The following is a 20,326-nucleotide window of genomic DNA, read 5'->3' on the forward strand; positions in this document are numbered from 1 at the left end:
CATAATTTGTCTCTAGCTTCTAAAAAATGCACTGATTTTGTCAATTGCCTTTTAGACTACCAGCTAACGCAGCTTACTACTCAAGCTACTAAAGAAACGACTAGAACTGCAAATATACTCAATCTTCTACTAATTTCTAACCACTGTAGTCTGCCGTTCCTTCATTAGATTAAAAAAATGAGCAATCATAAGGTTACCCTACTACTACTACTTTTTCATTCCTGTGCCATAAAAAAAAAAAGCCTACTTACAAACAAATACATCTGTACGACCACGATGATAGCTAAGTGATAAGCAAAGAGCTGGAAAATTACATCCTTTGCAAAGGCAGATTTCAGATGCATTCTACTGAAAAAAACAGGCGCCTTCTTTAAGACAATCTGAATAACCTCACTTAGACGCTCATACCTATCATGACTTAAAAATCAAGTATCCGCATCAGGAATCAATACCTAAACGAAAAAGCTTGTAAATAAAAGTACATGGCTCCACAGGATGACAAAATTAAAAATAATCCGACCATGTGGGAGGCATACAGCCACTGATAAAGAAGTCGCAAAGTGTGCATGCAAGGCAAAGAAAACTTTGACATGACATTACCAAACATATCTAGGACGAACTCCTGAAAATTTTGGGACACAATAAAACCATCGCCAAACATTGCAGTTACCATCAATGGGAGCTTCAACCAGTTCTTTTGCACAAACTTCATACAGCAGCCCAGCTTGAACTATCTCGAGTCCTTTCGCCCACTAATCACTGAAGCTAAGGTACCAATAGTAATTACACCTACTGGTGTCATTAATACAATCAATAATTTAAAGCTATCATCCGCTGCAAGCAGCATTAATATTGTTACTTAGCAGTATTCGCTGGTCGTGCTGCAGAGGGTGATGAAGTGCGACAGACCACCAAAAGAAGACAACGCTGAGGGTGGCGAGATCTGAGCTGCCATCAACGCTAGTTGTTGGGACTGCTATCGGACTTAATTCTAAGATGCTGAAAAACACAAAAATGTAATAATAATTGGATTACTGACATTTATATTTATGCAGTCCCTTTATTCAGAAGATGGGGAAGATTTGGAAGATCATACCACTCTTTTATAAATCAGGCAGTAAGTCATCCCTTAAGAATTTCAAACTCATATTGCTCACCAGTGTCTCATCTAAAATCATGCAGCACATCATTATCTCCAACATTAACTATATCTCATGTGCCACAATCTTATATACTCCTGCCAGACACGGATCCTGTGAATGCCCTTCTTGTGAAATGGTAGATTTCTTCATGACCAACAAGTTAATGTGAATAAGAGCTCAGCAACTGATGCTATCTTTCTTAACTATGAAAAAGCTTTTATAGAGTTCCTCATGGCTGGTTAATGCACAGATCATCAATTAAACCTGAGCCCATTGTGTCGCATGGATTGAAAACTTTCTATACAAGAGAAAGCAGTTTGTAGCAATTATTAGCTCAGCGCATAACCCTGCCCTTGTTCTTTATGGCATCCCTTAGGAATCTGTGCTCAGGCTTCTTCTCTATCCTTTTGTCATCAACAACCTTCCTCAGCATATAAAAAAATGTTCATCTTTTTGCAGACTGCATAATTTATGCAAAAATAACTAATCTTGAAAAGAGTCGGCTCACAATGCGACTTACTAGATGTAGAAATTGGTGCAAAAATAGCAGATGCCCTTAAACATTGAACAATGTGACGCATTTTTATAGGTGCCCCAAATTAACTTCCCGCAGCTAAACTCTCTGCAGCTCTTGGTTGCAGGACACTAGAACATACAGATACTTTGGATTACAACTCTCTGATGATCATAGTCATCAATCACACCAGCACATCTCTTCAGCTTCGAGCCAATCTCTGGGCTACCTTAAACACTCCATGAAGTTCACTCCAGAACAATGAAAATGATTAGTGTACACCACATAGGCCCTAAATTAGAATATGCAGCCACTGTTCGGAATCCCAATCAACAATACCTTTCTGAGTGCACTGAAACTGCCCAGAATTGCGCCTTTAGATTCACCTACTCCAATAATTCACCCTACAAAAATGTAACCAAGTTAAACAATTGTTCAGGCTTACCCCCACTAAAGCTCCACCCTCTTTCATCAAGACACTTTCCATTTTGAGTTCATCACTAAACAATTAACAGGTGTCCCTTGCCCAAGAACGGAAACATATGTGCAGTCTTTCATCATCCAGACAGCTAATGATTGGAACAGCCTTCCTAATGTTGCTATAATCGTAGATTTGGCCAAACTCAAAAAATATGCTGGAATCTATGGAATATTTTAGTTTTCAGTACCAAATTGCTCTAACATTGATCTAATGCACTTTGTCTTCAGTTTTTATTGTTTACTGATGAGCTATTCTGTTCTCATCCATTGTTCGGCACCTGTTTATCTCTTCATGCGAAGGCAGGCTCTAGCATTTGGAGCTGATCTGGAAGCATAATAATGCCATTTTAGAGCACCTTTGCAGCAATGAGGATAATAAAAACATTTATTGAACAAGGTTATAAAGCAAGTTTTGGAGAATTATACTAATGTTTCGGAATATGTTTTCAGGACAAATGCCGTCAATAATCGCAATGTCCGATTCCTGACACCCAAAAAACCCCGATTTGATTACTGTTCACTGAATGTTCAATGCTTCGCTGACTATGCACGCATCTGAGACAAGACAAACAGCCACAAAATGTGCAGGTGTTTAAAGTAGCACAGCTCACTTGAGCAAACCTTCGAAACAGGCTAGCACCAAATTGAATACTTGCTTGTGCACTCGATAACTGACCACCAAGGTTTACTAGAAATATTTTCCTAATTTGGCGTGATGAAACCAAATGTGGTCTACCCCTTTGATGCAACACTAGCCTGGAGTTCATAACAGTTAACTTTTTTCCTGCTTCTTCCATTGCCTCCAAAAGCCTCAGCCCTACCACCATCATCATTTTTTAGCTACTGTACAAATCCAATTCAACTACCACACAATCATACATATTTGACTTTCAGCCATGCTCAATTCCCTCTTGGCTATTTTGTTCCTCCACCTGCTCAATCCTCTCCGTATTATTTTACCTTAGACAAAGCTATCGCAAAGATCACACTAGGTGTAAGGGACGTGGGATATCCAGAATACTAGGGATGTGATTAACCACCTTACGTTTTGCTTCCCCTAGTGTTATTCCACTCCACATGATAATATTCGTAAGGTTGCCCTCAGTTATTATTGTCCTCTCACTGCTGGCTCATTTGTCTGGGTAGTTCTCATTTCCTTATTCTTCTTCTTTTTTTTCCAAATCTAGGCTGACCCCGTCACTGCTATGATTTCTATACCTCACCTCACCTAGTGTTTCGTCTCTCATGACGCTAAGACGTTTCAGTGTGAGAAATCTAGAAATGCAGAAAAAAGTGGTAGAGCTCAGAGTAGTGCTGCCATGAAGAGAAAAGGTGCAGCTGCTGCTACGTGTATATTTCTGTTAGGTAATGTATGTGTACAAGTTCTTTCCTTTTGCACGGTAGTTTTGTGTGTGTGTGTGTGGGGGGGGGGGGGGGCTGTGTAATGATCACACTATATGTGATCATATCACACTATCAATATATATCATAATATCAATATATCACACTATAACGTGACATATATTTTTAAAATATCAGTCACTGCTGCCATAGCTCTACATGAAGACTAACTGGTCATATGATAAACACTAGCTTGGCATCAATGAATAACACTACCAATAAATATTCCGAAGTGGTTTCTAGCAAAATCCTAAACCGTTTTGCAAACAGCTTGGATAACCACCGGTACCTAAGAGCGAGCCGAAGGCGAAACAGTTGATGCGGCTGCATGTCGCTTCGCTTCGAATCGGCGAAATCGAAATGACCCACCGAGCGACAGCAGAAACCAGGCGCCGCCACCAACACTCGACAATTTCGACTCGTTATACAGCGCATTCCAACGATGCTTTTGTCTCAGCGCCGACAGGTGGCGTGCCACTAGTGGATGCGAATTTGATGGATATAAACCAATATAAACACATAGTCACAATACCGTCGCTTAATATTAAGAGCCTCCTGCCAACACACGTTCATGTCGACATTATAGTCAGTTTTCAAGCAAAAGAAGAACCTTGCTGGCACACCAATGGTCCGAGTTCATTCAGATGCGAACGGAGAAGGTGCTCTACGGCTCTACTACCTACTACCGAGCTAGAGGAGCCGGGTTCATTTCCGCAGTGGCAGTGTTTCGATGGGGACGAAGCGCAAGGCGCACCTGACTATGCGCCGTGTATAGTGTATGATAATGAACCCCAGGTGGTCAAAATTATTCGGAATCCTGTACTACGGCGTCCTTCAAGACGTTTGAGATGCAAGAAATGCCGGGCACAAATGTTACTGTCCTACAAGGTTCACGTTAGCAGATTCGGACGGTGTATTCAACAGATTCGCGTTGGGATATTTTTGTTCGAGCAGTATTACATGCAAACCATGCTGAAGGCACCTAGGGATAGCGGCGTGTCTTGTCTCCATCCACGTCCCATGCGCTGTTTTAAGCAAACATAAACAACTGGCTCGACGCTTCCACGCCCCGCCTATCCGCGTGGCCTCTCCAAAACTCGCAGGTCGCAGGATGCATGAAAGTAACGAGTTCAAGATTTGCGCGAAGCAAACGTCATTTGAACGCGCGGCTTGGAAGTGTGCGTGCTTGAAGAATTCCAACCCGTAGCGGAACTGTCACACACGTGGCATCTCGTCAACCTAGCGATCGCACCCCGTTTAGAATCGCGTGCGTGTCCCTGCAAAACAGGGCTGCCGCCAGATATGTAATGTATCTCCTCAGCTTTGCGGAAAGTTCCGTAGAACTTCAAGTGAGTGACAACCCAGGGCACAGATGATCACAACCACGCGCGGGACAAAAGGGAGCCCCAATAAATGGCATGCGATATTGGGGCCATCTAGCGTAATGCAAGACAACTAGAAGGCACGCTGCCTGTCGCGGATCAGGGGACCAACGGAACCGACCTGTTCGAGGGGAGCAACGCTATTCTTGTCCATGGCGAGAAATCCAAAACAGAGCGTCTTCATAAGGATCGAACGCACAAACACAGACACCACACAGATTTTCAGCAGCGCCGGGCTCAACCACTGACTGCCTGGCGAAGAACGCGGCCCACGGCGGCCGCCAGCACGCCACCGCTGACAGCAGCAGCACACCGATTGCACCGCGGCCGTTGCCGCCGCTCCGGCCAATGGGACGCCGCGCAAGTTTTTGAAAAACGGGGCCTCCAGTGGGGTGGGACGGGGAAGAGGAGGGTGAGAGCGCCGCGTTCTGCGGACAGATCCGGTCCTAATGCCGGCCTTGGCAGCGCCGGTTGTGCGGCTTCGGCCGCTGTTGCGGTGACGGTCGCAGTGGAAGGAACGGATGACACTTATGGTTCGTTCGACAACTTGGGGCTCTCTTCTTGGAGTTGCAAACTTAAGTGGAGAGCTTCCAAAGTAAGTTCACGCGGGCGAGGCGCGCACGAAAGATGCGCGCTACGCGCCCGAAGCGCAACTGGTCCTCTTTTTTTCTTTCTTGTTCTTTTTTTGAGGAAGAGAGTAGTAGTTTCCGTGTCGCAGCGTTGCAGTTCGTGTTCCTTCGGGGGATGGCACAGTTATACTCGAAGAGGAGGAGTGCGCAGTATGCGAAAGCGCACGGGACGCATTGAGCAAAAGCAGACACAAAAACATACAGGGAAACATAACACGCGGAACTCGAGAATGCTCGCGAGGAGAGCCCAAACAGGTACATACACATCGTGTTTCCCCTAGCTCCGGCGCGTCGGGTCGGTTGACGCACGCACTAGGCCCGCGGGGTACTCAACCAACTCACTCGCACACTCACTCACTCACAGTCTCGGTTGTCACAGTATGTTTGACGGAACGAGTTAACAACTAACGTTTCCTCGCATATTTTCTGCAGTAATTCTGTGGTGGGTGGGCTCATTTTTCAAGCAGTAGTGAAGTTCAAGGCTGGTGTTAATAATGATGCGAGGAGGAGACAATGGGTGCGTGCCTAGACGAGGGCCTATACGAAGAATGCTAGCACTGTACGTCTAATTTTAAGACGAAAGCCGTTATGGGCTCATGAAATCCTGTGCGCGAGATCTACCGTATTCCGCGAGATGCGTTCTTGTCTAGCGTTCCTGCCATCTGCAACTGAACACTTGAACGCGCGCCAAGGAACACCACACGACATGCGCGACGGTGTACCGTCCAAACTCACCCTTACCAGAGAAAGTGTTACAGATACGGGGCCCTTTCTTTCCTGTAAACCAATTATAATTATATGTAGCTCTGCAACTTACGCCGATAAGAGGCAAATATAGGAGATGAGAGGTGGTGGTGGTAAGAACATTTATTACCTATACAATTGGGCCTGGAGGTATGTTCGGATCGGCCCATATGGGACCGGTCCTTACAAGCACTAGGTGGAGGTCCCTAGTTTGGGACCCCAGTGGCGGTTGCAGCCACCCGGGCGCGCCTAAGGCTTGCTGGGCCTGTAAGTCGTGGCAGCCGAGCAGGATTGCCTCCCAGTCCTCCCGGGTTGGGTTGGGGATGGGGGGAACAGCCGGATTAGAGGGGCAGGCCCACACCATGTGATAGATGTCAGAAGACACCACTCCACAGTGTGGGCAGCTGCCACTAAAGGAGGGGTCAAAATGTTTTAGTGTTGCCGGGCACAGCAATGTATTGGTGAAAAGGCGGAGAAGGAGCCGCTCATCCGCCTTTTTGAGGCCTTTACATGGGCTGGGGTAAAGGCGATGACAATTCTGATAGTACATCGTGATATCTTTGAAGGTGCAGGCTGGATTAAAATCGGGTTTCTGATCGGGTGGGGAGGAGAAAACAGCCCGGTGAGGGAGCGCGCGGGCGGCTGTGTCTGCTGCCTCGTTTCCTGCCAAACCCTGATGAGCAGGGGCCCATATAAGGTAACGGAGTGCGCGGTCCGTATCCCGTATGCAATTTGAGTAGATTTAATAGGCTAGTAAGGAAGTCCAGCCTTGTCTGACGTTCCGACAGGCTCCTCGCGAGTCGGTAATTATGTATTTTGAATCTGAGTGTGAGGCCGCGAGAGCAATCGCCACCTCGTCTGCGTGTGTTGTACTGTGGGCTCTGAAGGTGAGACCGTTAACCGTTTTGCTGTTGTGAACTACAGCGGCCGTGTACCATCCCCCATGGTGAGGGCCGCAGGCGTCCACGTAGTATACACCTGTTTTGTTGCCATATTGTCGGGCTAGGGCTTCCGCTCGTGCCAGGCGCCGACGATTATGATCTTCGTGTGACATATAGGCTGGAAGAGGTCGCACACAGAGGGCGCGTCTCCACAGTTCTGGGATGCGAAACATAATTGTCTTCCATGAGAGTGGTGTGTTCGATACAGAGTCGAGCAAGAAAGCGGCGTCCCGACTCCGTTTGCGATAAACGCGTGTACTGATTTGTAAGGTGCGCCTCCCGGAGCTCCCGGAAAGTATTCACCAACCCAAGGGCCATAAGACGGCTGTTTGAAGTAGTGATGGGGAGGTCTAGGGCACGCTTAATAATTTTGCGACGGATGACCTCAAGGGCATCCTCCTCTTGTTTCCGTAGGTGGAGCGAATAGAGAATCCGACTGGTCACGAAGGCGTTTGTCAGCCGCAAGGCATCTTTACTTCGTAACCCCCCGCGTTTGTTTGAAACCCGGCGGACTATGTGGCCCACCTGGTCCCCCACCTTACGGAGTTTGGCAAATGTTGTGTCTGACCGTCTTTGTGAATGTAAAGTCCGAGTATCCGTATCTCGTCAGCTTCATGTATGGGACCATTGTCTAAAGGAAGAGTGATTTGAGTTGTGCACTTTGGCGAGGGGCGGAGGTGCACAAATTCCGATTTTTGTGGGGAACACTGAAGACCACAGCGGCGGGCGTAGCGGTCTACTATCGTCGCCGCTGTTTGCAGGCTGGTTTCAATGTCCCCTATGCTGCCATGCGTGGCCCTCAGGGCGATGTCATCGGCATACAGGGCGTGCTGCACACCAGTGACACCATCGAGCTGGGCAGGCAGGTGCATCATAGCCAAATTGAAGAGCAGCGGGGAAAGTACCGCGCCTTGGGGGGTTCCCCGCGTGCCGAGTAGGTAACAACCATGCTCATTATCTTGGATGCGAATGTAGGATTGACGATCCGTGCGAAATTGCTTTATGTATTGGAATGTGTTGAGGCCACAGTCGGTCTGGCTTAGATTAGTGAGTATGATCTCGTGTGTTACGTAATCAAATGCCCCTTTGAGATCTAAGGAGAGTACTACCCGGTCATTATGGGGGCATTCGAGTGGGTCAAGGACTTCCCGATTGAGTTGCAGGAGGACATCTTGAGCGGATCTGTGTGGGCGGAATCCGAACATGGTGCCTGCGAATACATGTTTTTGTTTAAGATATTCAGATAGCCGGTCCCGCACCATCGTGTCCATTAGTTTGCCCACACAGGAGGTGAGAGAGATGGGGCGGAGGCTATCTGTGTCAATCGGTTTGCCTGATTTAGGAATAAAGGTTACCAGAGCCATTTTCCAGTCGCTTAGTAGGGGGTGTCCCCGCGCCAAATTGCATTGATGTAGTCGAAATGGCTAGAGAGTCGAGGAGGTACTGGTATGCCGAGCCAGGCAGGTTCGCCAATAGCTTGACGGTGACCTTATCCCTTCCCGCGGCAGTGGGCTTCCCCAATTTTTTGTGCAACAGTTTGTCGGGTTGATGATCAAGGGGAGTCGAATTGCTCCCCCTAGGTTTGCCTGGAAAGATCGGGGAAAATGACTTCGCACATGCGCAGGACATTAGCGGAAGAAGTCGGATTTCTACCCGGCTCAACGTAGTTTGCAGAGCGGAAGCTCGACTAAGCAAAGATAGACACAGATTTCTGTTGTTTAACTCCTCCATGGATGTCTGCGACCATGCTGCCGGCTCACTCAAGAGGAAAATGTATAATAGTTGCCCTCTACCGGCACTGACCTATGGCGCTGAAACATGGAGGTTAACGAAAAGGGTTCTACTTAATCTGAGAACAACGCAGAGGGCCATGGAACGGAAATGGTAGGTGTAACGTTTAGAGATAGGAAGCGTGCAGAGTGGGTCAGAGAAATAACTCAAGTTACTGACATTCTAGTCGAAATTAAGAAGAAATGGGCAGGGCATGTAGTTTGAAGAGAGGATAACCGGCAGGGGGCGGCAGAAAATTAGGTCGGTAGATGAGGTTAAGAAATTCGCAGGGGTCAACTGGATGCAGCTAGCCCAGAATCGGGTTAATTGGAGGAAAATTGGAGAGGCCGTCCCTGCAGTGTGTATAGTCAGGCTGAGGATGATTGCCTACTATAAAAGAATGATTAAAAACAACATAAAACATTACATAGTATTATAGTAACATTCAGAAGTCAACATTTGTATAATAATTATTTTCAATGTTCTGCTGATGTTTTTGTGCCAGAAAACATTAGATAATATTCAGGTAACATAGATAACAATTTTATAACATTATCCTAATTTTTGTGCTACCTGTTTTGTTTGTTTGTTGTTGTTGTTTTTTTTCGGGATCTGAAGCGGCGCGCAGTGGTGACAGTCTATCAGTTAATCATAATTTCTCATTGTCGAAAGCACCGAGAAAAAAAAATCACATCTCAAACAGACCTCTTTGTCAGCCGAGGAATCGAAAAACGCAGATTAGATGTCTCTTAAGACGAGAGTAGCGAAACCATAACCTTCCTCTCCCATCATTTCCTTCTCATCGTTTGCCTCTTATCGACTTTCGTTGCAGTGCTACATATAATTATAGTTGGTTTAGAAGAAAGGAAAGGCGCAGAGTAGCAATATCTGTCACATTTTCTACGGCAAGTGTGAGTTTGGACGATACACCATCGCTGCAGCGTGCCGTTCCAGGCATGCGTTCAAGTCTGGAATTTCAGAAGACGGGAGCGCTAGACAAGAACGTATCTCGCGGAACTCTCGCGGAATATGACAGATATTGCGTAAAGATCTCACGCACAACACTCGCGCACGGGATTTCGTTCCATGAGCCTCACTTTAATCTCCTGCTCTGTGTGCGCACGTATATGTGCGACCGAGCCTGGCACGCGCGTGCGGGCTGCGCAGGCTTTGCAGGCTGCGCGTAGCGTTTTGGCGCCTCTTTCCGCTCCGTAAGAAACCGAGCGCTGGCATCGCGGATCAAACTCTAGCTTGGGTTACTATACACCTCCATACACTCACTTCTGAACACATAGTTGCTGCTGCAACTGTAGGAAGACGGAAAAGAAAATGCATGGGCTCCTACTCCTTGCGCGGACAGCGGAGAAAATAGAGAAGAAAGAAAGAAAAGAATAGGAAGAAAAAAAGACGCATGTCCCAACTAGAGGAGCCTTGTCGCAACAGCCGTCGTCCGCCACCGCAGCAGTGGCGGGTGCAATGACGGCCTGCAACAGGTGCAACCATCGGTGGCAGGCGAGCCTCTGCCGCAAACGGCGGCGGCCTACCATTCCCAGCCCCGTAGGGTCAGGGGAAGCCACCCCACTTCCTTCGAACACATAACATAGCGTTAAGCTTTTATATTGTCACGTAGTGGTGACAACGCCGTTGGTAACAAATCAGGAGGCTTGAACTTCACTTGAATACTCTTTATTGGACTGACTTGCGCGCGCAAAAGAACAAAGCAATCGGTGGCGGCGATAGCAACATTCGTGCTCGGTGGTCGAAAAACAAAGAATTCCCGTCGCACATGTCAACGCTCAGTTTAAAAGCGACTGAGAAATATCTACATAAAGCTGCATACTGTTACTAGCACAACCTGGAACATTGCAGAAACATACGCGAGTGGTCGGAATCTTCGAGACACATCTCGACGCGTTTTGCATGACAAAGAAACTGATAAAGCTGCATCTCGTGACAACGAGCATGAACAAACAAATAATACATAATTGATCCGCGCGCTAGAATTAGAGTGGCAAGGCCGCATGCCACGGCTGTCGAAAAAGAACAAGCATTGTTGTTGCGACTGTAGGAAGAAGGAAAAAAAATGAACGCGGGCCTGCTACTGGCTCTGTAGCTGAGCCACCTCCCTTGCCTCGTGCGGACAGAAGGGAAAATAGAGAAGAAAGATAAAGAAGAAGGAGATAAAGGTGCGTGTCGCGATAGCCGTCGTCCACCACCGAAATGGTAGCGGGTGCAATGACAGCCTACAAGGCTACAACAGATAAAAGTATGATGGCAGGCTTTCCCCCGCCGCAAGCGGCAGTAACCTACCAGTGTGTGTGTGTGTGTGTGTGTGTGTGTGTGTGTGTGTGTGTGTGTGTGTGTGTGTGTGTGTGTGTGTGTGTGTGTGTGTGTGTGTGTGTGTGTGTGTGTGTGTGTGTGTGTGTGTGTGTGTGTGTGTGTGTGTGTGTGTGTGTGTGTGTGTGTGTGTGTGTGTGTGTGTGTGTGTGTGTGTGTGTGTGTGTGTGTGTGTGTGTGTGTGTGTGTGTGTGTGTGTGTGTGTGTGTGTGTGTGTGTGTGTGTGTGTGTGTGTGTGTGTGTGTTTGTGAAATACTTTATTTAGAGGAAGCTTGAGGTAGCCGGGGCAACCTCACGCACACACTAGGTGGGCTCCTGATTACAGGAGCCCATTGGCGACCGCCGCGGCTCGGGCTCGGTGGACCAGGGCCTTCTGGCTTGCCGGGTCGGAGAAGCCGAACAGGGCTGCCTCCTAGTCCTCCCGGGTGGGGTTGGGTTTGGGGGCGTGGTTCGGGGTTGACTGGCATGCCCACACCATGTGGAAGATGTCCGAAGACTTCTCCGCACAGTGCGGGCATTTTCCTGTACAGGCAGGATCAAAGTGTTTACTGCCGGGCACAGCAGCGTTTTGGTGTAAAGGCGGAGGGGTGTGCGTTCATCCACCTTTGTAAGGCCCTTACAAGGCTTAGGATAAATTTCATGGCCGAATTGAAATAATTCAGTAATTTCTCGAAAAGTGAGAGCCGGATTGGGTTCGGGATCCGTATTATAAGGGTCTGAAGGCGTTGCCCGGAGAGTGAGCGCGCGGGCGGCGGAGTCTGCCGTTTCATTTCCTTCAAGGCCCATGTGAGCTGGAGCCCATACAATCGTTCGAGACGCGGGGGCCCCGAGGTAGTCACTGTTTTGAAGGATGCGGTGCGCAAAGAGAGGAATGTACCCCTGTTTAATATTTCTGCAGGCCCCTCTCGAGTCGGTGACGATGACTCGCGAGTCCTTGTCTGCGGCGGCTAACGCGATGGCAACTTCTTCCGCATGTGTTATGTCTTGAGCTCGGAACGTTAGACCATCACCGTGATTTTTTGATGGACGACTGCGGCTGTGTACTAGCCCCCATGGTGAGGGCCGGAGGCGTTCACGTAGAACATTGTGTTTGTTCCCATAGTGACGGGCCAGAGCCTCCGCCCGCGCAAGGCGCCTGCCACTGTGGTCGTCACTTGTCATGTTAACCGGAAGAGGGAGTACGTGCAGGGCGTATCTCCAGATTTCAGGAATGCGTACGCGCTCTTCCGTAAGCGTTGGGTGGTGGATGTGTAGGCGGCGTCCGGATAGCGTTTTTGAAAGCCTTGTGTATTGATTGGTCAAGTGCGCCTCCCGGAGCTCCGCGAATGTGTTTATCATCCCCAGGCCCATAAGACGCTGGTTGGATGTGTTGATCGGGAGATCGAGGGCACGCTTGTACATCTTTCTGAGAATCCCTTCGAGGGCGTTCTCATCAAACCTGCGCAGGTGGAGGTAAGGAGTCGAGTAGCGTACTCGACTGGTCACAAATGCATGCGCCAGCCGCACAGCGTCTGTGCACTGTAACCCCCCGCGTTTGTTGGAAACCCGGCGCACCATCCGGCCCACCTGGTTCCCCACCTTGCGCAGTTTTGCTAGTGTTGTATCAGCCCGTCGATGTTTGTGGATAAGGAGACCAAGTACTCTAATCTCATCATGTTCGGGTATCGGACAGTTGGCCAGGAATAATTCCATTTTGGTGGTGCACTTAGGCGACGGGCGAATGTGCACAAATTCGGATTTGGACGGTGAGCATTGAATGCCGCAGCGGCGGGCGCAAGCGTCTACGATCTGCGCAGCTTGCTGCAGGTTGGCCTCAATGTCTCCAACCGATCCGTGTTTGGCCCAGATGGTTATGTCGTCGGCGTACAGCGTGTGCTGGATGCCTTCGACCTTCGCCAGCTGAGCCGGGAGTTTCATCATGGCCAGATCGAAAAGTAATGGCGAGAGGACCGCGCCCTGTGGGGTTCCTCTCGTTCCCAGTTTATATGGGCCGTGTTCTTCGTCTTGTATTCGGATGAAAGATTGTCGATCCGAGAGAAATTGCTTGATGTACTGAAATGTGTTATGTCCACAGCTCGTCTGGGAGAGATGTTGCAGGATGATTTCGTGTGTGACATTGTCGAAAGCCCCCTTCAAGTCAAGGGCGAGTACTGTTTTATCGTTGAAGGGATATTCGACATAGTTGAGAATTTCTCAGTCGAGTTGAAGCCGAACATCATGAGCGGACCTTGGCGGGCGGAAACCGAACATGGTATCTGCGAATGTATGTTCATTTTCCAGAAACCCAGACAGCCTGTCCCGCACCATAGTCTCCATCAGCATTCCCGTACAAGACGTGAGGAAGATGAGGCGGAGGTTGTCTGTGTTTATGGCTTTGCCGACTTTCGGAGTGGAAGTTACCAGGGCGGTCTTCCATTCAATTCGTAGAGGTGCCTCACCAAGCCAGATCGAGTTGATGAAAGCGAGGATGGTTTCATAGGCTGGGTCGGGAAGATTGGCAAGCAGTTTCACGGTTATCTTGTCCCGGCCCGGTGCCGTTCCTCGTTTTATTTTAGCCAGGGCCGCCTTCAGGTCGTGCAACTGGAACGGTTGATCCAGGTCAGCGTTCTCTGAACCTGCACACGAGTATGCGGGTCCTCCGGGGTCCTGCTTAGTGCAAAGATACTGGTCGCGCAGTTTGCATGCTAATTTTTATGTATTTCCATCTAAGCTATGAATAGCTTGTTGGAGATGTCTTTGTGTCTCGGCGCGGGTTTGAGTCGGGCCAATTAGGGCACGTAAAGGCGCCACGTGCTCCGGCTCGACATCTGTCTGGCCGCCGTGTTGCAGCCCACGTCTACCCAGTTCGAGTCGGCGAGTTGGGCCGCGTACTCTACCGCTCGCTGAGTGAGCTCAGCGATACGAATTTTGAGATTTCTGTTATGTTTTTGGCGGCGCCATCTGCGGACGAGGCTGTGCCGCGGTTCCCAGAGGTGCAGAAGGTGGTTGTCCACCCCTGGAGTGCCTCCGAGGGCTGAATTTGTGTTTCCACCTAACGCAGGTGTAACCAATCCTTGCGCTCACGCGTGGTATCCTTGTTCGTGGATAGAGGCCGAATTGATGTAGCTTTTCCGGAACTTATTCCAGTCGGGGAGCCAAGCTTATGCTTGGGGTCTTTCGAATGATTTAGTTCTTACGGTGGTATTGATAAGGCAGTGGTCACTACTGAGGGCTTCCTCGGTGTTGATTCATTCTGCGTGTACAGTGTTTTTGGTAAAGGTGAGATCCGGACATGTACCCCGGGTCACTGATTTACCTACCAGTCCCAGCCCCGTAGGGCCAGGAGCAGCCACAAATCCCTTTGTAGGCCGGTTCGTGGCAATATCCATCGCCGGCGGGTGTCCCATGAGTGATAGTGGCGAGTGGATAGAATAAGCAGATTTCTAACAAAATATTAGGGCTGTGTGTGCATTCTATATGGCGGGCGTATATCAAATTTAGATGCAAAGAAATGGTATTAAAATTTTTGACGATTACGTTACTTCCTAATGCAAAATTCAAGCGCAGCTCATCAGCTGTTTATGTTTTTCGATGGATTGAGGTATGCGTTTCGGCTCGGGCGGTGCACATATCGAGATCCGCCGCCACGGATCCGGCGCTCTGATTGCCGCCGCACAGGGATGGCATTGGAGGAGGATCAAAGAGAGCAATTAAATTATCGAGAGGTCGTGAGAGGCAGCGCGTGGGCCTATGGGAACAGTGCGCGGCGAAGAGGTAGCTGCGATTGACTGATGCCACTGACGTCGCTAGCGAGTCAAGTCAACTTGGCCCTGCGTTTCGGCTTGGGATGCACGCACCATGACCCGCTGATGCCGAGCCGGCGCTTCGGCAACCGGAGAACACCGTCGCCGCCAAGCAGGAAGAGGGGAGGGGGGTACACGAAGCGGCAAATGGTGGCGGCAGGAGCGTGCGCAGCACTCAGAGAAGACACGCGGTCGCCGCCACGGAGGAAGAGAGAGGGGAGTGTACACGCAGCGGTGAACGGTAGCGGCAGGAGAGCGCGTTGGCCCGGCTTCGGAGCTAGTTACGAGGGACAAAGCAGACGGCGACGACGACGACGGACGCCTCCGGCCCTCACCACGGGGGATACACGGCCGCTGTAGTTCACAACAGCAAAACGGTTAATGTTCTCACCTTCAGAGCCCACAGTACAACACATGCAGAAGAGGTGGCGATAGGGGAGAAAACTTGGGGCCGTTGCGCCGCTTTGTGCGTCTCAGCAAAAAAAAAAGGAAGAAGTAAGGAAGAATGAAAATCCCAGAGATAAGGACACAGATAACCGAAAGCAGGAGCCAACCGTTGGGAGAGGGAGAGAGAATGCCCAGGTGCTTATCGGAGGAGATTCTAACATGAGCAGGTGCAAGCGAGATATCTTGGAACGTGTAAAGGGTGATAAGAGAGTTTTAGTTGGAGCCTTCCCAGGGAGCACAATGAGGGCAGTGCTGAAAGAGAGTAAAAATAGGCTGATGAAAAATTCCGCAGAGCGCAGTATGGTGATAGTAGCCGCGGGGCTAAACGATGTGTTAAATGGTGACGCTGCAGGAGTGGTGGAAAGTTTAGCTAAGGGAGTTGACGATTTCAGGAAGATAGCACAGCAAGCGCATATAGTTTTATGCACAGTACCGGAGGTGCTAGGATTGAACGGAAAGCTGGAAAAGGACGTGGTGACAGTTAATCAGGACATAAGAAAGTTAAGCCTGGAGAAGCGTTTCGAAGTGGTTGAAGTAAACAGGGAGGTGCATAAAGCAGGTTTTGGTAGGGATTTTCAGCGAGATGGCATTCATTTTAACAGAAGGGTGGGAGCAGAGATCGGCTGGCGCCTGTCTGGCAGGGCTGTAGCTTTTTTAGGGGGTCCGCGAGGACTCCGTGCACAGAGGTAGTTAGAAGTGAAGAAGAAGGAAGTGTAATAACGGAGGCTGAGCCCCAAAAAATGGCAAGGAGGAGGTCGAGAAAGAAAAGTACAAAAAAGAAATTTAACACTAGGATCAGCTACATAAACATGCAAGGAGGCAGAAAAAGAGCGAAATGGCTAGAGATAAAACAGCAGTTGAAGGATGGCAAAATAGGTGTGTACGCTCTTTGCGAGACTCATCTCAGGGATCTAGAAGATCCGCCGTTTATAGAAGGCTACGTCTGGGAAGGGTGCAACAGAACGAGAACGGAAAGAAAGGGTGGAGGCGTAGGTATGTTGATACACCAGGGAACAAATTGGCAAAGAATTAAATCATCTTGTAAAGAACATATCTGGGTTTCAGGAACCATTGCCGGCATAAGGACATGGCTAGGGGTAGTTTATTTAGGAACAGGACATCAATGGAGGCAAGAAAACAAGGATCTTGTTGAATGTCTCAGTAACGATATAAGCCAGTTTGGAAACGGGGCCAATATTATTCTGCTGGGGGGACATGAACGGCCACATCGAAGATCTGGATGGATACACGGATTGTAACGGAAAGATAATGCTAGATTTCTGTGAGCTACACGACCTAGTTATAGTAAACAGAGAAACAAAATGGTGAAGGCCAAATCGCGTGGGAATTCTCCAACAGGCAGACGACCATTGACTACTGTCTAATGTCGCATGAAATTTATAGCAAGGTCACAAAAATGGAAACAGACGAAGAAGGGGAGTGTAGTCTGGGAAGTGATCATAAACGTATTAGTCTTCAGATGGGGCCCTTGATGAAAAGAGAAATAGAACTTAGACAAAACGTAAACGCAAGATTAAACGACAATCAAATAGCGCAGATAGCAGCAGACATAGAGGAAGCAATAGAGAAAAGCCCCATGTAAGACTGCGATTATGAACAGGTAGAACTACTCATTAGGAGGAAAATTAAGGAGGTTAAAGCAGCAAACCGTTGAAATGGAAAGAGGAAGCCACGGAGCTGGTAGAATAAGGAAATCAGGGAAGCTATTGAACAACGACGGGCTGCTTCAAAGGAACACCGTGTGGCAAAGAAGCACAGGTATCTCAGGAGGAAATCGACCAAAAATGAGAATCATATAGACAAAAGAAACTTGAGGTGCAGGCCCTCGTCCAAAGTAAAATAAGTAGTCCACCGATCGCTGGATGGCTGACATACACGATGCCTCTAGAGGCGGAGCAAGAAAATTCTGGAACCATATAAGTTGGCTAGGGAAGAAGAATCAAAGAAAGCAGGATCGGATTCAAAATGACGAGGGAAATTGTTTAAAGGGAGACAACGCAGTGAACTACATTACATCAGTTATAGACGAGTCATTTAAGAGCGACGATAGGGTAATCTCCGCAAGTCAGGAAACAACACAAGGTAGCAGAATACAAAGCAGCTTAGAACTGACCAATGTAAACTGGAAAAAGGCAGAAAAAAATATTAATAAAAACACATCAACAGGAATAGATGAAATTCCGATCAAGCTGATTAATGAACTTGGTCCAAAAAGTAAAGAAACGTTGTTAAAAGCTCTGGAGACAGTCATAACGAATAAGCAAATTCCGGACAGCTGGCGGCAGAGAAAAATGAATTTGGTTTGTAAAGGGAAAGGAGAAAGGATGCACATAAAATCCTACAGGCCGATTACCATAGTACAGGTTGGCCATGCAGGCGGTGAAATTAAAGGTGCAAGCATGGGTAGAAATTAACAAGATACTCGGAGAACTTCAGAACGGCTTTAGAAATGGTAGGCGCTTAGATTATAGCCTGTTCGTGCTTACCCAATGCATCGAAATATCTAGAGTGGAAAATAGACCTTTGTATTTGGCCTTCCTGGACATAAACGGGGCGTACGACAACGTAAGCAGGGAACTCCTGTGGAACATATTAAAAGAAGAAGGTATCGGTTATGAGATAATAGAGTTCCTACAGGAAATATACCGGGATAACAAAGCAGACATTACGTGGGAAGGGATAAGAAGTACGGAAGATGTCAAAATATGCAAAGGATGTTCATGCTTTGTATGGTAAACCTGAAACGGAGGATACAAGACAGTAACCTAGGTTTTAACCTGTCATATAGATTAGGTGGAAAGGCGGTAGAACAGCGCCTCCCCGGTTTGATGTATGCAGACGATATTGTGCTGCTAGCTGAGAGTCTGCAAGAATTGCAAACTCTAGTTAAGTATTGCGGAGACGAAGGGGACGAGGCTTTAGTTTTAGCGCAGTTAAGTCGAGTCTGATGATTTTCAACGGCTCAACTGATCAGGGTCTTAAAATACAAGGCCATGAAATACCTAGAGTAGCAGAGTATAAATATCTGGAGGTATGGGTAAACGAAGGATTGGCATACATTGGAAAGCATGAGCAATCACTTAAGGCCAAAGGGCGAAGGAATGCCGGGATAATGAAGCATAAGGCATTGTGGGGATAATTGTGGGGATACAATAGGCATGAGGTTTCGAGGGGTATTTGAAAAGGAATTACGGTGCCCGGACTTACTTTCGGAAATGCGGTTTTGTGCTTAAAATCAGAGGTACAGTCGACATTAGAAATAAATCAGAGATCCGTTGGACGATTAGTACTAGGTGCCCACGGCAAAACCACAAATGGGGCGGTACAGGGAGATATGGGATGGGCATCTTTCGAAGTACGGGAAGCTCAGAGTAAAATATTATATGAGGAACGCCTGAGGAAATTGGACAGTAACAGATGGGCAGCTAAAGCATTTAAATACCTGTACTTAAAAAGCGTTGACTCACAATGGAAGAAAAGAACTAGGAAACTAACTAGTAAGTATGCTAGTCACAAGGACAGAGAAATAAAGAGCATTAAGCAACGGGTGAAAAACACAGGAGGTAAAAATCGGATAAATTCGATGGAAAAGAAACAGAATGTGGAATTATACCGAAAGTGGAAAATGCAGATCAGGAAGGAAGATTTCTTTGATAACTCAAGAGGCAGTGCCCTACATTTTGAAGCTATATCAGGGTGCCTTAGAACACGCACCTACAAAAAGAAATTTAACAATGGAGATGACGCATGGGCTGTATGTGGTAACTCCAGTGAAACAATTGACCATATTATACCCGAATGTAATGGCATCCATCCGGAAGTTGATGCAGGCGCAGTAACTGTTTCTGAAGCTCTGGGGTTTAGAGATCCAGTGGCCGGGTGAATAAACCAGCGGTGGAAACTAGCAAAAAACGACTGTAAGACTGGTGGCTTAAAAGCAGGGGAGTGACATAATGTTAGTAATGTAGAATCAAAAATTTAATAAATAGAATGATGGTTTAGTTAACTAATCTAAATCAAAAATTAAGATCCATCCATCCATCCATCCGTCCGTCCATCCGTCCGTCCGTCCGTCCGTCCGTCCATCCATCCATCCATCCATCCATCCATCCATCCATCCATCCATCCATCCATCCATCCATCCATCCATCCATCCATCCACCCCTCCATCCATCCATCCATCCGTCCGTCCGTCCGTCCGTCCTTCCGTCCGCCCGTCCGTCCGTCCGTCCGTCCGTCCATCCAACCATCCGTCCGCCCGTCCGTCCGTCCATCCATCCATCCGTCCGTCCGTCCGTCCGTCCGTCCGTCCGTCCGTCCGTCCGTCCGTCCGTCCGTCCGTCCATCCATCCATCCATCCATCCATCCATCCATCCATCCATCCATCCATCCATCCATCCTTCCCGTGGTTGTCCAGCATCCGCAAGACAAATTCCCCTTCCTCCTCCGCGTTTGGCGGGAGGTGGGGCGTGGCACTCCGCGTGCGCGAAAAAAGAAAAAAAAAAAAACGGGCGAGGGAGCGCGCGCCGCAGAATTCAGTCTTGCCATGGCGAGGGAAAATCGCGCAGCGAGCGGTAGACACCCATCCTTCACCCTCAGACAGCGAGACGCACCAATGGACGTCGTTCGCGGGAAGTACGTCATTACTGTGGTTCGACGGGCCAGCGCAGGAAACGGGGAAGCTGGCTTCCCGAAGGAGAGCATGATAGAGCTTTGATTTGTATTTTCGTTGCTTT

General features: G+C 48.3%; 1 protein-coding gene and 1 pseudogene across 5 annotated transcripts in view; both read right to left on the reverse strand.

The window, feature by feature from the left end:
* The window catches only part of pyd (zonula occludens-like protein polychaetoid), a 127,592-nt gene that overhangs the window by 75,909 nt on the left and 31,357 nt on the right, over positions 1–20,326 (reverse strand). For 2 of the 5 annotated variants that reach the window (XM_084607564.1, XM_084607561.1), the window contains exon 1: positions 5,041–5,272. The exons of 1 other annotated variant lie outside the window; for it this stretch is intronic. In XM_084607564.1, coding sequence (XP_084463690.1) covers positions 5,041–5,103 — 63 coding nt within the window. In that variant the 5' untranslated portion in view covers positions 5,104–5,272. Of the gene's footprint in view, positions 1–3,906; positions 3,989–5,040; positions 5,273–20,326 lie in introns of those variants that run through there. 2 more of the 5 variants (XM_084607563.1, XM_084607560.1) reach the window with 1 other exon arrangement.
* On the reverse strand, positions 11,660–14,726 carry LOC146187088 (uncharacterized; annotated as a pseudogene).

Source organism: Amblyomma maculatum, chromosome 6 (genome assembly GCF_055883805.1).
Source record: "Amblyomma maculatum isolate TAMU_Amacu chromosome 6, ASM5588380v1, whole genome shotgun sequence".
Classification (NCBI taxonomy): Eukaryota; Metazoa; Arthropoda; class Arachnida; order Ixodida; family Ixodidae; genus Amblyomma; species Amblyomma maculatum.